The sequence below is a fragment of the Pectinophora gossypiella genome, chromosome 29, assembly GCF_024362695.1.
Source record: "Pectinophora gossypiella chromosome 29, ilPecGoss1.1, whole genome shotgun sequence".
Lineage (NCBI taxonomy): Eukaryota > Metazoa > Arthropoda > Insecta > Lepidoptera > Gelechiidae > Pectinophora > Pectinophora gossypiella.
The window spans coordinates 3,974,259-3,992,808 of record NC_065432.1 but is presented as its reverse complement, the minus strand read 5'-3'; the positions used below and the strand labels follow the sequence as shown (position 1 = coordinate 3,992,808).

Sequence of the window (18,550 nt, the reverse complement as noted above, 5' to 3'; positions counted from 1 at the left end):
CACTTCAACGTTTTTGAACGAAAAAAAAAAAAGGCAACGCTGTTTTTGTTGTTACATAATTTCACAACTAAAATCTATACAAGAATAAGGTATAGACAGCTCTGAGGACAGCTCTGTATAAAAGTTATTCTTTCCTAAAAATCAACTGTTGTTTTTTTAAAAATAATTATCAAAAAAAAAACTTAAATTCCCGCCAAAAGCGGCCATGTTTTATTTTGTTTTGACGTGTGCTGTGTGGAAATGAAGCGAAGGGAGTGTTGCATTTTAGAATCATTTACGTAGCTAATTAACGCCATGATTTGAACAAAAAGTTCCATTATTTTAGATTGCTTTTGATGTTATTGTAATTATGTAACCGTGAAAGTGCCCGTACAGAGTGTGTAAGCTGGAAAATTAAGTGCTAAAAACATGGTTAGTAAAATGGTCATGAAGAGCAAAAGACAGTTGTTGGCGACTCTCGTGACGGGAGAGAAGGCGCCTTGTGCTTTTTGCCGGCGGGAGGTGGACGATGAGATTACTTACGGCAAGCTGTACGCTATAGGCGACATCCAGTGCCATTATTTCTGTGTTGTAAGTACCTACCTGTTTATATCGGCCACGTATTAGATAACTTTATCAATGCATTTGTTATATGATATTTAACTTCAATGCATGCTTAGGAATCATCAAATGCCTGCAACAGGACTTTGATAATGTGAGCAAGTGGTCCCATGATATGGGCCTAATACTGAATTCAGGCAAAACTAACTTGCTGCATATCCATTCTGCACATAACAAATCCCAAGTTAAACCTAAGATAGTTGCTCATTCACATTTGTGTCTACATAACCCCATATCCAATTGTAGCTGTCCTCCCATAGCATTAGTATCAGATTGTAAATATGTAGGTGTGGTAGTGGACCATAAATTTAATTGGAGAAAACACGTTGACGTTGTATGTACTAGGTTAAGGTCACTTTACTCCAAGTTTAGAATCCTGAAACACCGCATGCCTACCTCTACGCTGATACTCATGTATAAATCAATGGTTGACTCGGTGGTAACATATGGACTTAGCACATACGGCAGAACATTCCCGACCTATTTAAACGACATTTACAAAATTCAGTTGCGCATACTTAAAACTATTTCACCATTGAGTCTTTTAAATAAATATAAAAATAATCCCGATAAACTTTTTCATCATTTCAACACTTTACCAATAACGGAACAATTTGAATTAACACTGTTAAAACAATATAATAACAACTCTGCCAGTAACGTTCATCTGAATAAAATATCCCATAGGATAACCACCCGCGCTATGACTGCACAAAAATACATTGTTCCTACCTGCACCAACTACTACGGAACAAGGACTGCCAAAATTATCTTACCTAAATTGCTAAATAAACTACCTCATAATATAAGAACACAATTCGGTACTGCAAAATTTAATAATAAAATAAAATCTTTTCTCAAAGAAGGAGCCTCCTGTATGTCTTATCACCAAAGCACTATGTAAAGGACAGGCGAATGTAAAACTCACTTGCACTCGCCTGTGCCTACCAATATACCGGTCCGACCGTCCAACTATATTTTGTTAATTGATTGCCGAGTTACTACCCGCGGATACATTCGTATTGTACCTATATTACTTTTTCAACCTTAAATTTATTGTGTTAAGGGTTAATTTATACCTGTACTGCCTGACGTGAATTTGACACATCTTAAACCCATTATGGGTTTCAGTGTCGTAATGTAAGAATTTTATAATATCTTTTGTAATGAATGAATAAATAAATAAAAATAAAATAGCAGCAAATTTGGGAAATATGAATAAAAAATTTACTGTGTACCTATTTGCTTCTCAAACGAGGAGCACCAGTTCAAACCCTGGTACCTGTCTTGACACCAATGTGTTATTATTTTATTTTAAGTGCAGAATATATGCGTAATGGTATGTTACGTTTAACTGTAGTTAAATAGTTTTCACTACCACAATTTTGTTTACCTTTATAAACGGTAATATTGCTGTAAACCTATCATGTTGGTCTAACAGAAAGCTCAAGTGTATCTTGGGTCATCATCATCATCAGCCATACGACGCCCACTGCTGGGCATAGGCCTCCCCCAAGGATCTCCACGACGATCGGTCCTGCGTATCTTGGGTACTAACTGTCATTTGGAAGTGATTTTTATTCAAGCAACAAAGCTACTTCTATTAAAGTAGAACAGTCCATAGGACTATTCCTATGCTTTTTTTCTTGAATGGCTTCACCTTCACATTTAGCCAATCAACAATACTGAATATACATAATTACTTATTTATGGAATGGACTGATTGCAATTTAAGAAAGCTCCATTGGATTCCGAACCTAGCCAAGCCCGCTTAAATCTTTGGCGGCGGAAGTGTTCTCCCACCCCTTATATCGCGCCATCGGAGGGTCTTCCGCCTGGAAGTAATCTAGCGTGGCCCACATGGAAGTCTTTAAATAGGCTCCGGACACAGGTTGGCCGCTGCAAGGATAATCTCTGCAGGTGGGGATACCTGGTTGATGGTTGCGATGATTGCGAGTGTGGAGTATCACCACAAACTATGGCTCACCTTTTGTGCTGTCCTAAGTGCCCTAACACCTGCACTATTGAAGACCTGTACGAAGCCACTGACAATGCCGTAAGCGTGGCCAATTATTGGTCAGCAAAAATTTAGCTTCGATCGCCATCGACTCGCAAAGAAGAAGAATTTAAGAAAACAAGAAAAATAAAAAAATGTTATATTCCCCAGTTGCTGTCCTGCTGCCTGGTGCAGAAGGGGAGGGACACAGAGGGGCTGTTTGGGTTCTTATACCCTGACATCATAGCTGAGATTGAGAGGAGTAAAAAACATGTAAGCAGTTGTTTTATAATTTTTTATATCAGAATCAGAAATCATGTATTTGCAGAGAATACAGTATAAATAGGTATTACAAGAAAATTTTAACCATGTATTCAGCCAGCACACAGGCATACAAATGTTTAAGTTGCAGTCAATTAAAACAAGTATTGTTTTTTATTAAAAAAAATAATAATTCAGTAATAAAGGCTTATTATAAAACAAGTCAGCTTAATAATTAATTAAAACAAATAAATTAATGTACAAATTTTGTCAGAGACAGCCATTGATTAAAATTAATAAAATAGTAATAATAGAAAAAAAGCAAAAATAAAAGTCAAATATTTGACAATCGGTTAAAATAAGTCAACATCATTAATATTTAACACAATTACATTAAATTAATTTAAAATACATTATACATTATTTGTATTTCTATACACTACACAATCTACTCTGATCCTGTATGCACGTATGAAACAATTGATGAATGTGGAGAAGGCAAGAGAAGTGTGTCAGGTTCGAAGCAAATGGAGTTACATAGTATGTGTTCACTCCGGGGGAAATAGGTGAGAGTTTATGTATGTATGTATTAGGAAAAAAAGCTACTAAGTTCGAAATGAAACAAAATGAAATACACATTTACATGTGTACATTTGTTTTATTATTATGTTAAGTAATTAATGTTGTTATATTGTATATGTGTATGTGTGGTCTGTCCTGTATATTATTGTTAAATAAACATTTTACATTAACACATTAAGGTCCCGGTCACTACTTACTTATGTAAGTGCATAGTAGGTGCATGAGTCATGTCAGAGGCCTTTGGCAGCTCAATAGTAACCCTGACACCAGGGTTGATAACAGTCATCCATCTCATAACACACAATAGAAGAAGAAGACCATGTGTGCATCTGAAATGTTCAATCAAAGAACAAAAGTGCAGTCACTGAGCCCAGCGAATTATTTGTAAACAGTGGTGAAATTAACCATTAGTTGTCATAATTATAAAATTTATTGTTAACGCCGGTACGTTAACGTTAAGCTAAGCTGATAGAAGTTTAGTATAGAGCTAAGGGGTAGCTAGCTAAGGGGTGGTGACTCTGAAGAGAGCTAAATAAAACCGAACCCGTCGAGTGCTGATCGTACACTGATTTATTGTTTCCACCAATTGAACCCAATGCAACGTGTAACGTATGACAATGTGCACGCTATGCTAAATTAAGTACAATGAATTCTAATTTGTAAAGTAATAAAAAATATGAATGTGCGTGCGTTAGCTCGTACATTTATGTTTTTGTAAGTGTTTTTGGTCTATTACAGAAACGACATGTAACCAGGAGGTCTTAAGTGCAACCAGTTAATTTATTACTTTGCAAGAAACTGATTGGAGTTTTGCACCTTATCACATTACTGTTACGTGTATTTGCAGACAGCCTCCGTGGTCTAGTGGTTAGAGCGTTAGGCTCACGATCTGGAGGTCCGGGTTCGATTCCCGATGGGGACATTGTCGAAATCACTTTGTGAGACTGTCCTTTGTTTGGTAAGGACTTTTCAGGCTTGAATCACCTGATTGTCCGAAAAAGTAAGATGATTCCGTGCTTCGGAGGGCACGTTAAGCCATTGGTCCCGGCTATTAGCCGTAAAAACACCTCCACCAACCCGCATTGGAGCAGCGTGGTGGAGTATGCTCCATACCCCCTCCGGTTGATTGAGGGGAGGCCTGTGCCCAGCAGTGGGACGTATATAGGCTGTTTATGTTATGTTATGTTAAGAAACTGATTGGAGTTTTGCACCTTATCACATTACTGTTACGTGTATTTGCAGAGATGCTCATTCTGCAGCAGGGGCGGCGCTGGTATCGGCTGCTGCGTGGCGCAGTGTCGCAAGCAGTTCCACCTGCCATGCGGGCGGGAGAGGAATGCTGTCACCCTCTTCTATGGGACCTTCAAGTGAGCTGCCAGGGAATGCAATCCTGACTCGAGATCCCAAATTCGAGATTCGAGGATTTATATTTATAATCGCGCAATTTTCGATGGCTGAAAACGATGAAAACTGCTTGTTTGTGATAGTGAGGTTAATTAAAACAAAATATTTTTGAAATAAATTCTTCAATATTAATAACTAATTAATTAAGTTTTCTTTGGAAATCAGCAAAATCAAAACAAAAAGTATAACTCAAGGAGTATCGCCCAATCCCGTCAATCTCGAATGGGATGTCCTCATATCGTCCCTTAGCTTACAACACCGCTTAAGTCATTTTTACCAACTTTACAGGAGACGAAAAAAAATGTCTTATTTTAAATATCTGTAGATTTTTTTATTGCTACTTAATACATACTCTAGTTAACGGTTAATAAATAATTATTTATAAGTACTTATTTTGACGATTTACTTTATTTTAACCTTTATTTTCTTCTTCATCCAATGAAATGTAAAAACCGCCAATTTTCGACTTGAGCGGTGTTGTAAGCTAAGGGACGATATAGACGATTTGATCCTTCTTGAAAATTTGTCGAGATCTCGCGAAATCGGGATCCAGCGAGATCCGGATTGCGTTCCTTAGTAACAGCACTGGCCATATGAATAATACGATTATCATGATCCATCACTAATAGGGTATTTGACTGGGTCAAAGTGCAAAAAGCATTTTATATTTTAAATGCTTATCTATAATTTTCATTTTCAGTATCGCGTGTTTGCCGAAAAAATAAATACTCGTGATATATTACTACACCCCCCGCTCCCCCCTTATGATACAGTGAAACTTGGTTAAGTGGGACCTGGATAAGTGAGAAACCTCCATAACTGGAACTCATGCTGAGGTCCCAACACTTTGGCACTGAATTACCTCTGTTAGTGGGACGAGGTAAGCCTCTATATCTGGGATTCGTTCTTTCGATTTATCATCATAGTTACCTCTATAACTGAGACAGCGAGTAAATTTTATATGCATAAACCTCTGCAACTGAGATAACATTGTTTGTTTACTCATTCTTATTCTAGCCACAAATTCCACACGTAATTCCAAGTACGTAAGTACAAATTTTGAGCTTCAATTACCTTCATTTTTAGTTTCGCTTTACTATCATACAGATTTTTATTTGGAAAATACATAACACGTTATTTTATTTAATGATCGCACCTGTATAACTGAAATAACCTGTATTCTCACCTCTATTAATGGAACCCTCTGTAAATGAGACATATTTATTTATACCTGTATATCTGAGACACTGGGTAAGTGGAATACCTCTATAAGTGAAACGACATTGCAGGCCCCTTGATGTCTCACTTAACCAGGTTTCACTGTATTTCGTGATTTTTTCATGGACCGCTCCCCCCCTCAAGCCTCGCAAAGATTAATGGACGGCCCCCAAGTCATTGGTTTAGGCCTGTGCTGGATTAAGTCCCAACTGGGTTATAGTCGTGAGCTTATAATGATGATGACACACGCTTTCAGAACGTACTGCCAACTTCACGCGCCCAAACAGAAGATTCCACGCCACATAATGGACGTGGCGAAACTGCGAATGAAGAGGGCAACCAGTGGGCTGAAGGCGGCGCCCAGTCTTGGCGCCTTGAAGGAGCTGTGTCCAGAGGTCCAGAACAGTGAAGGTAATCTATAATTGTCTCCAACGACCTCCGTAGTCCAGTGGTTGAGCATTGGGCTCACAATCCGGAGGTCCCGGGTTCGATTCCCGGTGGGGTCATACCACGAAAATTACTTTGTCATCCCTAGTTTGGTTAGGACATTACGGGCTGATCACCTGATTGTCCGAGGGTATAATGAAGCGTTGGGCTCACGACCTGGAGGTCCCAGATTCGATTCCCTGTGGGGTCATACCACGAAAATTACTTTGTCATCTCTAGTTTGGTTAGGACATTACAGGCTGATATTGTCCGAGGGTAAGATGATCCGTGCTTCGGAAGGCACGTTACGCCGTTGGTCCCGGTTACTACTTAGTGATGTAAGTTAGTAGCCGTTACATGAGCTATGTCAGGAGCCTTTTGCGACTCAATAGTAACCCTGAAAACAGAGTAGATGAGGTTGGTATTCCACCTCACAACCCACACGATAAGAAGAACGGGAACATTCCCGCTCTTGGGGAAATTCTCGGGAATAGCACATGACTGATTCCAATGTTCCAGCGTGCCAGCCCTCGGACACGGAGTCGGTGTGCGTGATATGCTACGAGGCAGTGGAGGGGTACCCCTCCGTGGGCACGTTCTGGCCGCCGTGCTGCGCACGCGACGCCTGGTTCCACCGGACGTGTCTGCAGGTATAGTCACTTAACATAAACTCACGACTACATCCCAATTGGGGTAGTCAATTCAATGAGGGACTAAATTCACCAAAAACAACATAGATGGTTGTACAGCTTTAACTTGCCATATCATATCATCTACTAATGTAGATGTAATAATTCATATCATATGATCTTCTTCTTCTTCCTAAGCCTTGTCCCGCTTATACAGGGTCGGCTCTCCTTATCCTATTTCTATAGGTTGGTCGGTTTTGGGCCAGTTTGGCGTCCAGGTCTAATTGTTTCAGGTCCTTTTGGACCGTCGTTAACCATGTGGCGGGGGGTCTTCCACGCCCTCTTTTTGACGTCGGGATATTTAGGGCTGTTCTGACTATATGGTCTTCTGGGCGTCTCATATCATATGATCCACGCAGGATATTTTTTTTTGCTGTACACAATAATAATAACTTGATAATTATCTATTTTCTCATTACTCGGGTATGTAACTATTCTATAATACATTGTAAGGAGTCGTCTGCAGGAATCGGGGCCACAGACACAATACTTGTAATGAAACTAGCGGGTAGCTTGCTGAACTGACATTTATTTTAATTTTTTTTTATAGACATAGACAATAATAGTTTACTTCTATATTTATGTATCAGATAACAACATATTATTTTAATATATTTAACAATAATACTCATCCTCCATTTCGCTTCGTAACATGTATTTTAATTTTTTTTTTTTCATAACCACCAAGATTGATCACACAGGGTGTTCAAAGCCTCGTTAAAAATAAGAATAAAAAAAAAAAAAACCACCAAGATTGGCTCAAGCCTCGAAAAAAATTTGATAAAAAGAAAAAAAATATATATTTTCAGAGAATGGCGCTTAGTGCTGGCATGCACTACCTCAAGTGTCCGCTCTGCAATGACAAGGAGAACTTCTACCAAGCGGTCATCGCCCAAGGGTACTACGTACCAGATAGGTAATAATTAATTATTATTTATTTATTAAATGAGGAGCTCGGTGGCGCAGCGGTAAACGCGCTCGGTCTGCGATTGTTGAAGTTAAGCAACTTTAGCAAAGGCCGGTCATAAGATGGGTGACCACAAAAAAAATAGTTTTCATCTCGAGCTCCTCCGTGCTTCGGAAGGCACGTTAAGCCGTTGGTCCCGGCTGCATTAGCAGTCGTTAATAACCATCAATCCGCACTGGGCCCGCGTGATGGTTTAAGGCCCGATCTCCCTATCCATCCACAGGGAAGGCCCGTGCCTCAGCAGTGGGGACGTTAATGGGCTGATGATGCTGATGATTTATTAAATGAATGTGGTCACCTGGATCAAACCATATCTCACATAGTGAACGAGTGCCCTCTACACCGGTTCCACCGGTAGCAATCTCTTCCGGGCAACCTTATGGCAGTATGGGAAATGAATTTAGTATCCATTCATCTAACTTGTATACAGGGACGCCGCGTGGGAGTTGGAACAGAACGCGTTCGCGGAGATATACGAGCGGCCTCTGTCTTGTTCCGCTGAGGAGTGCGCGTGCCCCATGGGCCGCGGACACGACGCCGAGACGGGGTGAGTGCACGCAATTAATAGACTAGTTACTCTTAGCCAAGTGTCCCACTGCTGGGCAAAGGCCATTTCTTCCAGGACTCTCTCCTGTGCTTCCTCCGGCCAGCCTTCCAGGAAAGCATCCAAGTCGTCGCGCTTATAGTCCGTTCAAAAATGATCTTCATAAAAGGTAAACAAACCTGTTACTACAAAGAATGTTTGAATTTCACCTAAACTAGGTACGCAAAGTATTCTTCTAATAACATCCGTAGCACTCAATAGATGTATGATTTCTTAGCTCAATGTGAAATTAACGTAAAATAATGATTAAAAACACATTTTTTCATGTAAAAACAAAAATCAAACAAAACCTCACACAAAAAAGTTGACATCATAAATTCTTGTTAATCTGTGGCTAGCTGTCAATTTGACTATTAGTGATGAGACATTTCATTCAGGTCAGGAAAACGAGTCAGTTCCGTGAATAACTTAAGTGAGTGTACTGTACTTAATAAGCCGAAATGCGCAGAAAAAATGACTTTAAAAGTGAGTTAGTGTAACCACAAAGAAACATACAATATATATTTTAATATTATCATACAAAATATTCAAACAGCCCAAGAGAGTCAGTTCATTTTGATAAAATAACTTGAGCTAAAATCAATTCAGCACTTCACTAGTATGCAGTTTGACACAGATAAAAAATATCGGCAGCCATATTTGTTTACCTTTTATGAAGATCATTCTTGAACGGACTATACGTCTGTCTGTATTCGGAGACCATTCGGAGCTATCGGTCAATGAAGGAACATATGAAAGGCGATTTAACTCTTTATCTGTTGTCAGTTGGGGTACAGTCGTGAGCTTACGTGTTTGTATAACGTTTGTTTGTTTACTCTTTATTGCTTTAGAATACAAAGGCGAGCTTATCCCTAATTGGGATTTCTTCCAGCTAACCTTGGACAGCCTGAAAGAAACTCAGTGGGCCGGTGTTATCACGCAATAAATGTATACTTATAACTAATATTACTAAATACGTATATAGACTACTTATTGATAATTACATAAACAAGCATCCAAGTTGTTTGCAAATGTTTGTTTCCTTTTGGTGGTTGCCTGGAAGAAATTGCTCTAGAGCAATAAGGCCGCCCAAATTGTACTGTTTTCATGTGTTATGTCTGATTGTTGAAATTTAGTTCTGTGCAATAAAGTATATTTGATTTGATAAACAAAAAAATACATAAAAAAAAATAATAACGTCTTAGGAGCTGGGACCTGAGGCTGTGCCTGCTGTGCGGCACGAGCGGCGGGCACGCGGGCTGCGTGGGCGGCGTGCGGTTCGTGTGCGGCGTGTGCCGCCCCGCCGCGCCCGCGGACATGGACGCGCTCGCGGCGGACATCGAAGCTGGTAATTGTCACAATCGTACGCAGGCTTGCCGCCACTCGCCGGTACTTCGCGCCCTTGACTTACTCAACTCCTCCATGCGGCGCCGCATTGCGACTTGTTTCAGTATCAGAATCATTTATTCAACGTACTTATCATGGATAAACTTGTTCAAGGTCAATGTAACATTTTTGAATTTACGTCATTACGCAAGGTGTTGCCGAGGAGAAGAAATGACAAGAAACTGCAACAGCAACACATCTTTTAATAACCAATGAGGGTATACATTACAAGTTACTTAATAACTAGAGGAACACATTCAATAGTTTGCGAGTACGATTGAATGTGACGCGTGACAGTAGGACAGTATTTGAACCACTTATGCCTGTTAGTTCTGTTATATAATATGTTTTATTTTATGTATATTATATTATGTGGAAACTTGTTTGTAACGGTACGGATTTCTGTTATGTTGCAAATGTAATAAATGAATAAATAAATAAAATAAATCATATACAGGGTGTTAGTGACATCGTAACGAAAACTTTGAGGGATGATTCAGACCATGATTCTGAGTTGATATCGAGTGAAATTTTCCGTCGCAAAAGTATGGAACGGAAAATAATTTAAAAAACCACTAACATTTTCATGAATTTTCCGACAGGAAATTCCATTTGATATCAACTCAGAATCATGGTCTGAATCATCCCCCTGAGTATTCGTTACAATGTCACTAACACCCTGTATAGTATATAGATATCACCATCATTCCCCTAACATTATCCCGTTTTACACAGGGTTTTTCAGTTGATATTAACTCAGATTCGTGGTCTGAATCATCCGCCTCAATATTCGTTACGATGTCACTATCAACCTGTATAATATATATATTTTTTTAAAGGATGATGATGTAACTTAATGAACGCTTGTCCCCAGCTATCCAAGCGGAGCAGAGCCGTGCGAGCCAAGCGGCGCGTCGCCGGGTCATGCCCAGCCGGATGTCGCTGCGGCGGACCAAGGCGAGACTGACACATAATACGTAAGAATCAGAATCATTTATTCAACGTAATTATCATGGATGTATTCGTCAACATAATGTATTACCTACCCATCAACCTCAATCCTACTTTTCCTGCCATTGGTCATTAATTGGGTTTTCTCCCTGTTCACACACACACACATTACACATTTGTGTGACATTAGTCCAAGTAGTCTCAAGGGCCAAGTAGTCTCGTTCCAAAATAGACAAGCAAAAGAGATCGACCGTCGTATCGACAACGCCTGGAAGAGCTACTGGTCACTAAAGCATCTAATGAAGGGGGATCTCCCCCTTTCATTGAAACGTAAGCTCGTCGACATGTGCATCCTGCCGATCCTAACCTACGGTGCCCAAACATGGTCACTGACAGCATCTCAAAAGTCCAAGCTCAAGGTCTGCCAAAGAGCAATGGAACGCAGTATCCTAGGCGTTAAACGAATCGACCGTGTGCGAAACACTACACTGCGCTCCAAAACGCGTATCACTGATGTAGGGAAAAAGTCCGCCAGACTGAAGTGGGACTGGGCCGGACACGTTTGTCGGATGCATCGCGGTGGGCACGAGTCGTTACTCACTGGATACCTCAGGGCGGGCTTAGAAGTCGAGGCAGACCGCGTAAAAGATGGTGTGACGACCTCAATGCTTATCGCAAGGATTGGCCGGAGATCGCGCAAAGTCGAGAGGAGTGGAAAAATCAAGGGGAGGCCTTTGCCCAGCAGTGGGATCGTATAGGCTAAATAAGAATAAGAAGAATTATCATGGATAAACTTGTCGAAGGTCAATGTAACATTTTTGAATTTACGTCATTTCGCAACGTGTTATGGCTGAGGAGAAGAAATGACAAGAAACTGCAACAGCAACACATCTTTTAAATCATGAGGGCACATTACAAGTTATTTAGTAACTAGAGGAACACATTCAATACCAGACATTTTTATCATTTAGGTAATCATTAATTTTATAATAAGCTTTTTTACATAAAGTAAGTTTCACATGGGCTTTAAATTTATTCTCTGACAAATTTAAAATATTATCTGGTATTTTATTGTAAAAACGTATCCCCAAAAAAGATGAATTTAATTTACTTAATCTAGAATTTTTAATAGCAATTTTATTTTTATTAACATAGAGCCTATACGGGGTGTAAGTGACATCGTAACGAATACTGAGACGGGTGATTCAACTCATTATTCTGAGTTGATATCAAGTGGAATTTCCCTGTCTACCCCAATAGAGATATAGTCTTGTGCTTATGATATATATTTGTTTTAATATATTTCCAGGGCCTCAACATCACAATCTGTGCCACCAATGAAAATACAAGATGAAGGTAACACTCGCTTTGCGTTTTTTTTTTTAATGAAAATAAATTTTAAATTCTGTTCGTTGTTCGGAGAACGCCTGACCTACATGTTAGCAAACTCTACAATAAATCGTAAATATTAGTAACATACCCAGTTTTAATCAGTAAATGTTAAGTAGCTCAAATATCACTCTTATCAAATCAAATCAAATCAATTTATTTGCGAGAACACATAGATACAATAAAGGTGGTAAAAACTACGGAAACCAAATATTATTACTACAAGTTATAATCATCATCATCAGCCCATTAACGTCCCCACTGCTGGGGCACGGGCCTTCCCTATGGATGGATAGGGAGATCGGGCCTTAAACCATCACGCGGGCCCAGTGCGGATTGATGGTTATTAACGACTGCTAATGAATCTTGAAAAATCTTGGACTAACATGAAATATTTAGCCGATAATAATGTCGATAAAAACATGGAACGGCACTAGTGGTCTTGATACAAAAACATATACAATAGGTACGTTTCTATAACAAACCCGCTACGCGAGTACAAAAGACGTACCGACGATAGTATATTTATCTCTTTTTAACTTATGACGGCTCATATGAGTGCGAAAGACAAAACCTATGTTTTTCTTTCGTCTTAAATATGCTCCGTCTATTCTATACAAGGTCTTTGTATTTAGATAATGGATAAATAGGCTAGTTTCCAACTAGTCAAATCAGTTACTTTTTACTAAACTTCAAAACACGAAATCACAATGGAATTTGTGTGAAAAAGCAACCTGTGACGTCATAGAAAAACGTGACAAAATGTCGCACTAATTGTTATATTAGTGCGACATATATTATATTAGTAGTTAGGTAATGTTATGATATTATAGTCTCCGAGAACGGCTTCCGTGGTCCAGTGGCTGAGCGCTGTGCCACACGATCCGGAGGTCCCGGGTTCGAGTCCCGGTGGGGACAAATCACAAAAAATCACTTTGTGATCCCTAGTTTGGTTAGGACATTACAGGCTGATCACCTGATTGTCCAAAAAGTAAAAAGATCCGTGCTTCGGAAGGCACGTTAAGCCGTTGGTCCCGGTTATTACCGGCTCAATAGTATCCCTGACAGCAGGGTTGATGAGGTTGGTAATTCACCTCACAACCCAAACGATAGAAGAAGATAGTAATATAAGTTAGAAATAAATAATATAATATTATACTTATGAAGCCAACATCATCGTGTTATCTTAAATCTCATTGCAGCATCAAACACAATATCCTCCCGTTTGGACCTCAACCTTAAAACGCCAACGAAACGAGCCACAGAAGAAAAGTCGACCGCCATCCTTAAAAACATAGAGAATACAATATTCTCCCCAACGAAGCTGATAGAAGAGGGCATATACAACAAAATGAAGAGAAGTGGAGTGAATGCAGTGGATAGTCAGGTCTTATGTAAGGTGAAGGAGAGTTTGAGGAAGCCCCGGCCTCTTAGTGTCAAGAAGAGAATTGTCAAGTAAGTGAGAGATGAATTGAATCGACCTCCGGTCTGAGGGGTAGTGTAGTGTCTGCATAGATTTACCGATGTAAGTAAGTAGTTGTTACATGAGGCATGTCAGGGGCCTTTGGCGGCTCAATAGTAACCCTGACACCTGGGTTGATGAGGTTGGTAATTCACCTCACAAACCCACACGATAGAAGAAGATAGATTTACTACTACCGTAGATTGAACATCAGCGCTCAAAATGTGGGACATACATTAATAGTTGTTTGTATGAAGTGTGGTGATGTGGCCGACTAGTTGACCAGCTAGTTCCTGCCACATGCAACAGATGGCGCCACCATTCAATAATGCAGTCCTGAAACGCGCTAACGCAGTTTGCACAGCGGGACGCATGGTGTTAGTGACATCGTTACGAATACCGAGGGCTGGTTCAGACCATGGTTCTGAGTTGATATCAAGTGGAATTTCCGTCGCATAATTCATGACTGTTGTGGGTTTTTTTTCAATTCTATACTTTTGCGCTGGAAATTCCACTTGATATTAACTCAGAATCAATAATAATAATTAGAGACGTCCTTAGAGGTTTAGTACGATCTACTCTGAACCGGCGTGCGTATATGAAACGATTGATGAATGTGGAGAAAGCAAGAAAAGTGTGTCAGGATTGAAGCAAATGGAATTCCATAGTCTCTGCCTATCCCGAAATAGGCGTGAGTTTATTTATGTATGTACTTGCAAAATAAATTAAAGCAAACATTTTTTAATTCCAGCCAGGCCTTAGAGAAGCTTTTTGATGACGTATTGAAAGAAACACATAAATCCAAGGAGAGGAGCCCGCTGAAGAAAGTGTATGAGGTTGTTGCAAACGTTCCAGAGGTAAATATTATAACCATCATCTAAGAAGGACCAACAGCATAGAATAAAGAATAAAACTAGGTATAGAACGGTAATTCTCCGCCCTGCACGAATTCGTATCGGGCGCTGATTTGCTCTGCGTTGAAGGAAAACATCGTCAGGAAACGCACATTCCCGAGAAATGCGTTTCGGAGGTATGTGACCTGACCTGTATTCAGGTTTTCCCTTTGCGAGTAGGAAGGTCGCGGCAGTCGCTTCTGTAAAACGGACCTGTCAAATCGCATGTCAGGTAAGAGGACCGCGTGAGAGAATAATGCTAGGAGATGATGATGAATCATATCCATCTTTGGAATTCGTATCAACAGTGGCTGCAAGTTGTCTTTGATTACTTGTGGCTCTGCCCACCCCATTAGGGATTACGGGCGTGAGTTTATGTATGTATGTATGTATGATGATGAATTTCGTTTGATTTCAGGTAAAGCAAGAAGGTAAGAACGCTGATACAAATGAGGACAACGACAAAACTGCTGCAAACAACTGCGATAAACCACAAGACACTGCACTGAACGTAATATCTACAGGTGAAGATATAACACCATTATTAGATGAAGAAACCCAAGATGCATTCGTGGATAAAATTACTGGAAATTTGAAGGAAGACGCAGAATTACTAACAGATGACACTGTTGCTGTTAAAAACGACGATGATTCGTCAAACAGCACTTTTCTATTACCATCAGAGTTCGTAGCAGACAGAAACAGCGAGGACAGTTTTCCTCTATTCGAAACTCCTAAGAAGCTTAAAACCGTCGACATCCAAAAAGATTCCAGCCTAGAAATAAGCGAGAATAACGACGCAGTTAACATAGACGTCGTCAAAATGGAAGAGAATTCAGACAACAAAGATTTTATTAAAAGTTTAGACCTAAAAATGCCTGTGAAAACGGAACTGTGCGCGTTTAAGTTCAACCCGATTGACAAAGAGACGTTGCAAGAAGACAAATTGGATATAGACGTCGAAAGTTTTAAAAGTTACTACTTGAACGAAGTTGATAGAGACTTTCAATGCGATTACAGCCATAAACATAAGCACGAGAAGAAAAAAGAAAGTCCCGCCAGATTAAGAACTGCCATCGACTTCGCCCTAGACGCTACGTTTAAAAAAGGAACACAGACTAAAAATTTAAAAAGAAAGCTCGCATCTGAAGATGGCGTCCCCAAAAAGAAAAGGAGGCAAAACAAAAAAGTTGTTTTGAAATATACAGATGATAATTCTAAACATATCAAGGTTGTTTGCTCTAAAAATAAGAGAAAAAGCACCACTGAGACTATAGATTTTAGTATGAAATCGCCCAAACAGAAAAAAATTAAGAAATCCAAGAAAAGGAACAAAAGGCGGGAAAATATTCACGTCAAAATCAAATTTCGTAAACAACAGGTTAGGCTAAAGATAACGAAAGAATTGCAGACTAAAAAGAAATTAAAGAAAAAGAAAAAAGACTGCAAGGAAAAGAAGCTGAAGCAATACATATTGCAGTATTACGGGAATTCTTCGCCAAATGATGTGATTGTGAAACCCGAGAAGGATGTAACGCCTCAAAAGAAAAAGCATGTAAAAGTCGAAAAATCTCCCGACAATCTTATTCAAACTTCCATACAGAGTTTCTTCAAAAAAGTTCCTACACCAAGTGAATAGGTGATTGTACTGATTATTGTATATAGGTATATATTTTTTTAGTATGACTATTATACACGGCGATATGGCTCAACTTCTGTCACGTCGGTCTAATAGAAAGCTCAGGTGAAGCGTGGGTATTTAGTTCATCTTGCATTGGATGTACCTCTGACTACCCCAATTGGGTAAAGATAAAGATAAAGATAATTTATAAATAGTCATTTGTTAAAATTGTTACAAATAATCGTGGTTGCATTTTCCGATTTCTTATTAGTTTTTTGAGGTCATGTTTAAGTTTTAGCGCTCTTTTATTTTAACAGTGTTGCCAGTTATTCGTCAAAATCACATTTTGGTAGAATTTTACTCCACCTTTTACTTATCTGTTAGAGCAATTAGTGAATAATACTAAGTGCGTTATTTATATATTATAGTTAACAAACTGTCTATGTCAAGCAAACTTTCGTTTGTTATAGTTTTATACTATGTTTTAAGTTTTGATATGTATTGTAGTTTTTAGACTTATTTACACTACGTTTATATAATATCATCACAATTTACATTTTGAATAAAGATAGTATTATGATTATGTTTTGTTTTATTATATTAGATTATTGTTTAACGGTGTGCGTCAAGCTAGCGGCCTCAAAAAAAAAATGGGCACGAAAAAATAATTTGACCATACCAAAAAATAGTACTCTTATTGAAAAAAATAGTACCTGTTGTAAAAAAATTAGTACCATCACGGTTCCGGATTTATAGCCATGTTTTATTGCACTTGCTAGCTTGACGGTGAGCGAAATTTGGCGAGAGTTAACGACAAGGTCTTTCGCTTTGATTTAAACGCCAAAAAATAGTACCGAAATAGTACTCACCCCCTGCAAAATACCGAAAGTAGTACTTCAACGGTTCCAAAGTTATAAAGGCAGTTCTTTGATCCCGCTAGCTTGACGTTTTGAAAATACCTATTATCTGGGGAACGCTTGCATACTTCAGTATGTAACTAATGTCAATAAACTCGTATGAAATAGTACTCCCTACCATCATAATTTTGATCCGATTCTCTTTGTTGAAATGTTAAAAAATCATCATAACCTATGCCATACATTTGTTGTTGATACAGTCACGTAGACAATTACATAACCTCACAATTTATTCGTAAGTATTGCCATTTTGGAGGTCTACCCTACCATTTCTTTGCACTTCAGAGTGCTGCTATTACAAAAAATTCCTATTGCATACACCCATATGCACTAATTTTAATAGAAAATGGCTGCATGGGTCTAGTTTTTATCGAAAACAATCTGTGATTTTAATACATCATAATACATTTTTAATCTGCTGTTTTATTTTATAATTTATACCTTCATGTTGAATTTGTTACGGATCGAAGTGTTTGTTAATAAACAATTTGCAGTATTTGTAGAATAACTCAAAGAGTTTCAACAATGATATTACTTTCTTCTGACAACCCACGCACTTCACCAATTTTTACCCAAAAATGGGGAAAAATACTAAAATCTGACAACATTCTTGACCATGTGTAATAATTTTGTTCGCGACTGTACTTGTCTTGATAAATGTATGACATAGGTTATAATGACTTTTTGACATATTTCTACAAAGAGAATCAGGTCCAAATTATGATGGTAGGGAGTACTATTTCATACGAGTTTATTGACATTAGTTACAAACTGAAGTATGCAAGCATTCCCCAGATAATAGGTATTTTCAAAACGTCAAGCTAGCGGGATCAAAGAACTACCTTTATAACTTTGGAACCGTTGAAGTACTACTTTCGGTATTTTGCAGGGGGTGAGTACTATTTCGGTACTATTTTTTGGCGTTTAAATCAAAGCGAAAGACCTTGTCGTTAACTCTCGCCAAATTTCGCTCACCGTCAAGCTAGCAAGTGCAATAAAACATGGCTATAAATCCAGAACCGTGATGGTACTAATTTTTTTACAACAGGTACTATTTTTTTCAATAAGAGTACTATTTTTTGGTATGGTCAAATTATTTTTTCGTGCCCATTTTTTTTTTGAGGCCGCTAGCTTGACGCACACGTTTAACGCTAGGCAAGTATTTAATATATGTGAAAATATGTCGAGACAGTACTCTAGAAAAA

At 38.8% G+C, this 18,550-nt stretch overlaps 1 protein-coding gene across 1 annotated transcript; it reads left to right on the top strand.

Annotated features, from left to right (window-relative positions):
• The first annotated feature begins 167 nt into the window (after positions 1-167).
• LOC126379387 (uncharacterized) lies at positions 168-17,009 on the top strand. Its single transcript, XM_050028120.1, has 13 exons — positions 168-570; positions 2,768-2,869; positions 4,682-4,806; positions 6,318-6,472; positions 7,007-7,137; positions 7,986-8,092; positions 8,574-8,690; positions 9,932-10,074; positions 10,987-11,089; positions 12,373-12,419; positions 13,655-13,907; positions 14,666-14,771; positions 15,226-17,009. Exons 1-13 carry the CDS (start codon positions 409-411, stop codon positions 16,444-16,446), a joined length of 2,772 nt encoding a protein of 923 aa, XP_049884077.1. The 5' UTR covers positions 168-408; the 3' UTR covers positions 16,447-17,009.
• The last annotated feature ends 1,541 nt before the right edge of the window (positions 17,010-18,550 follow it).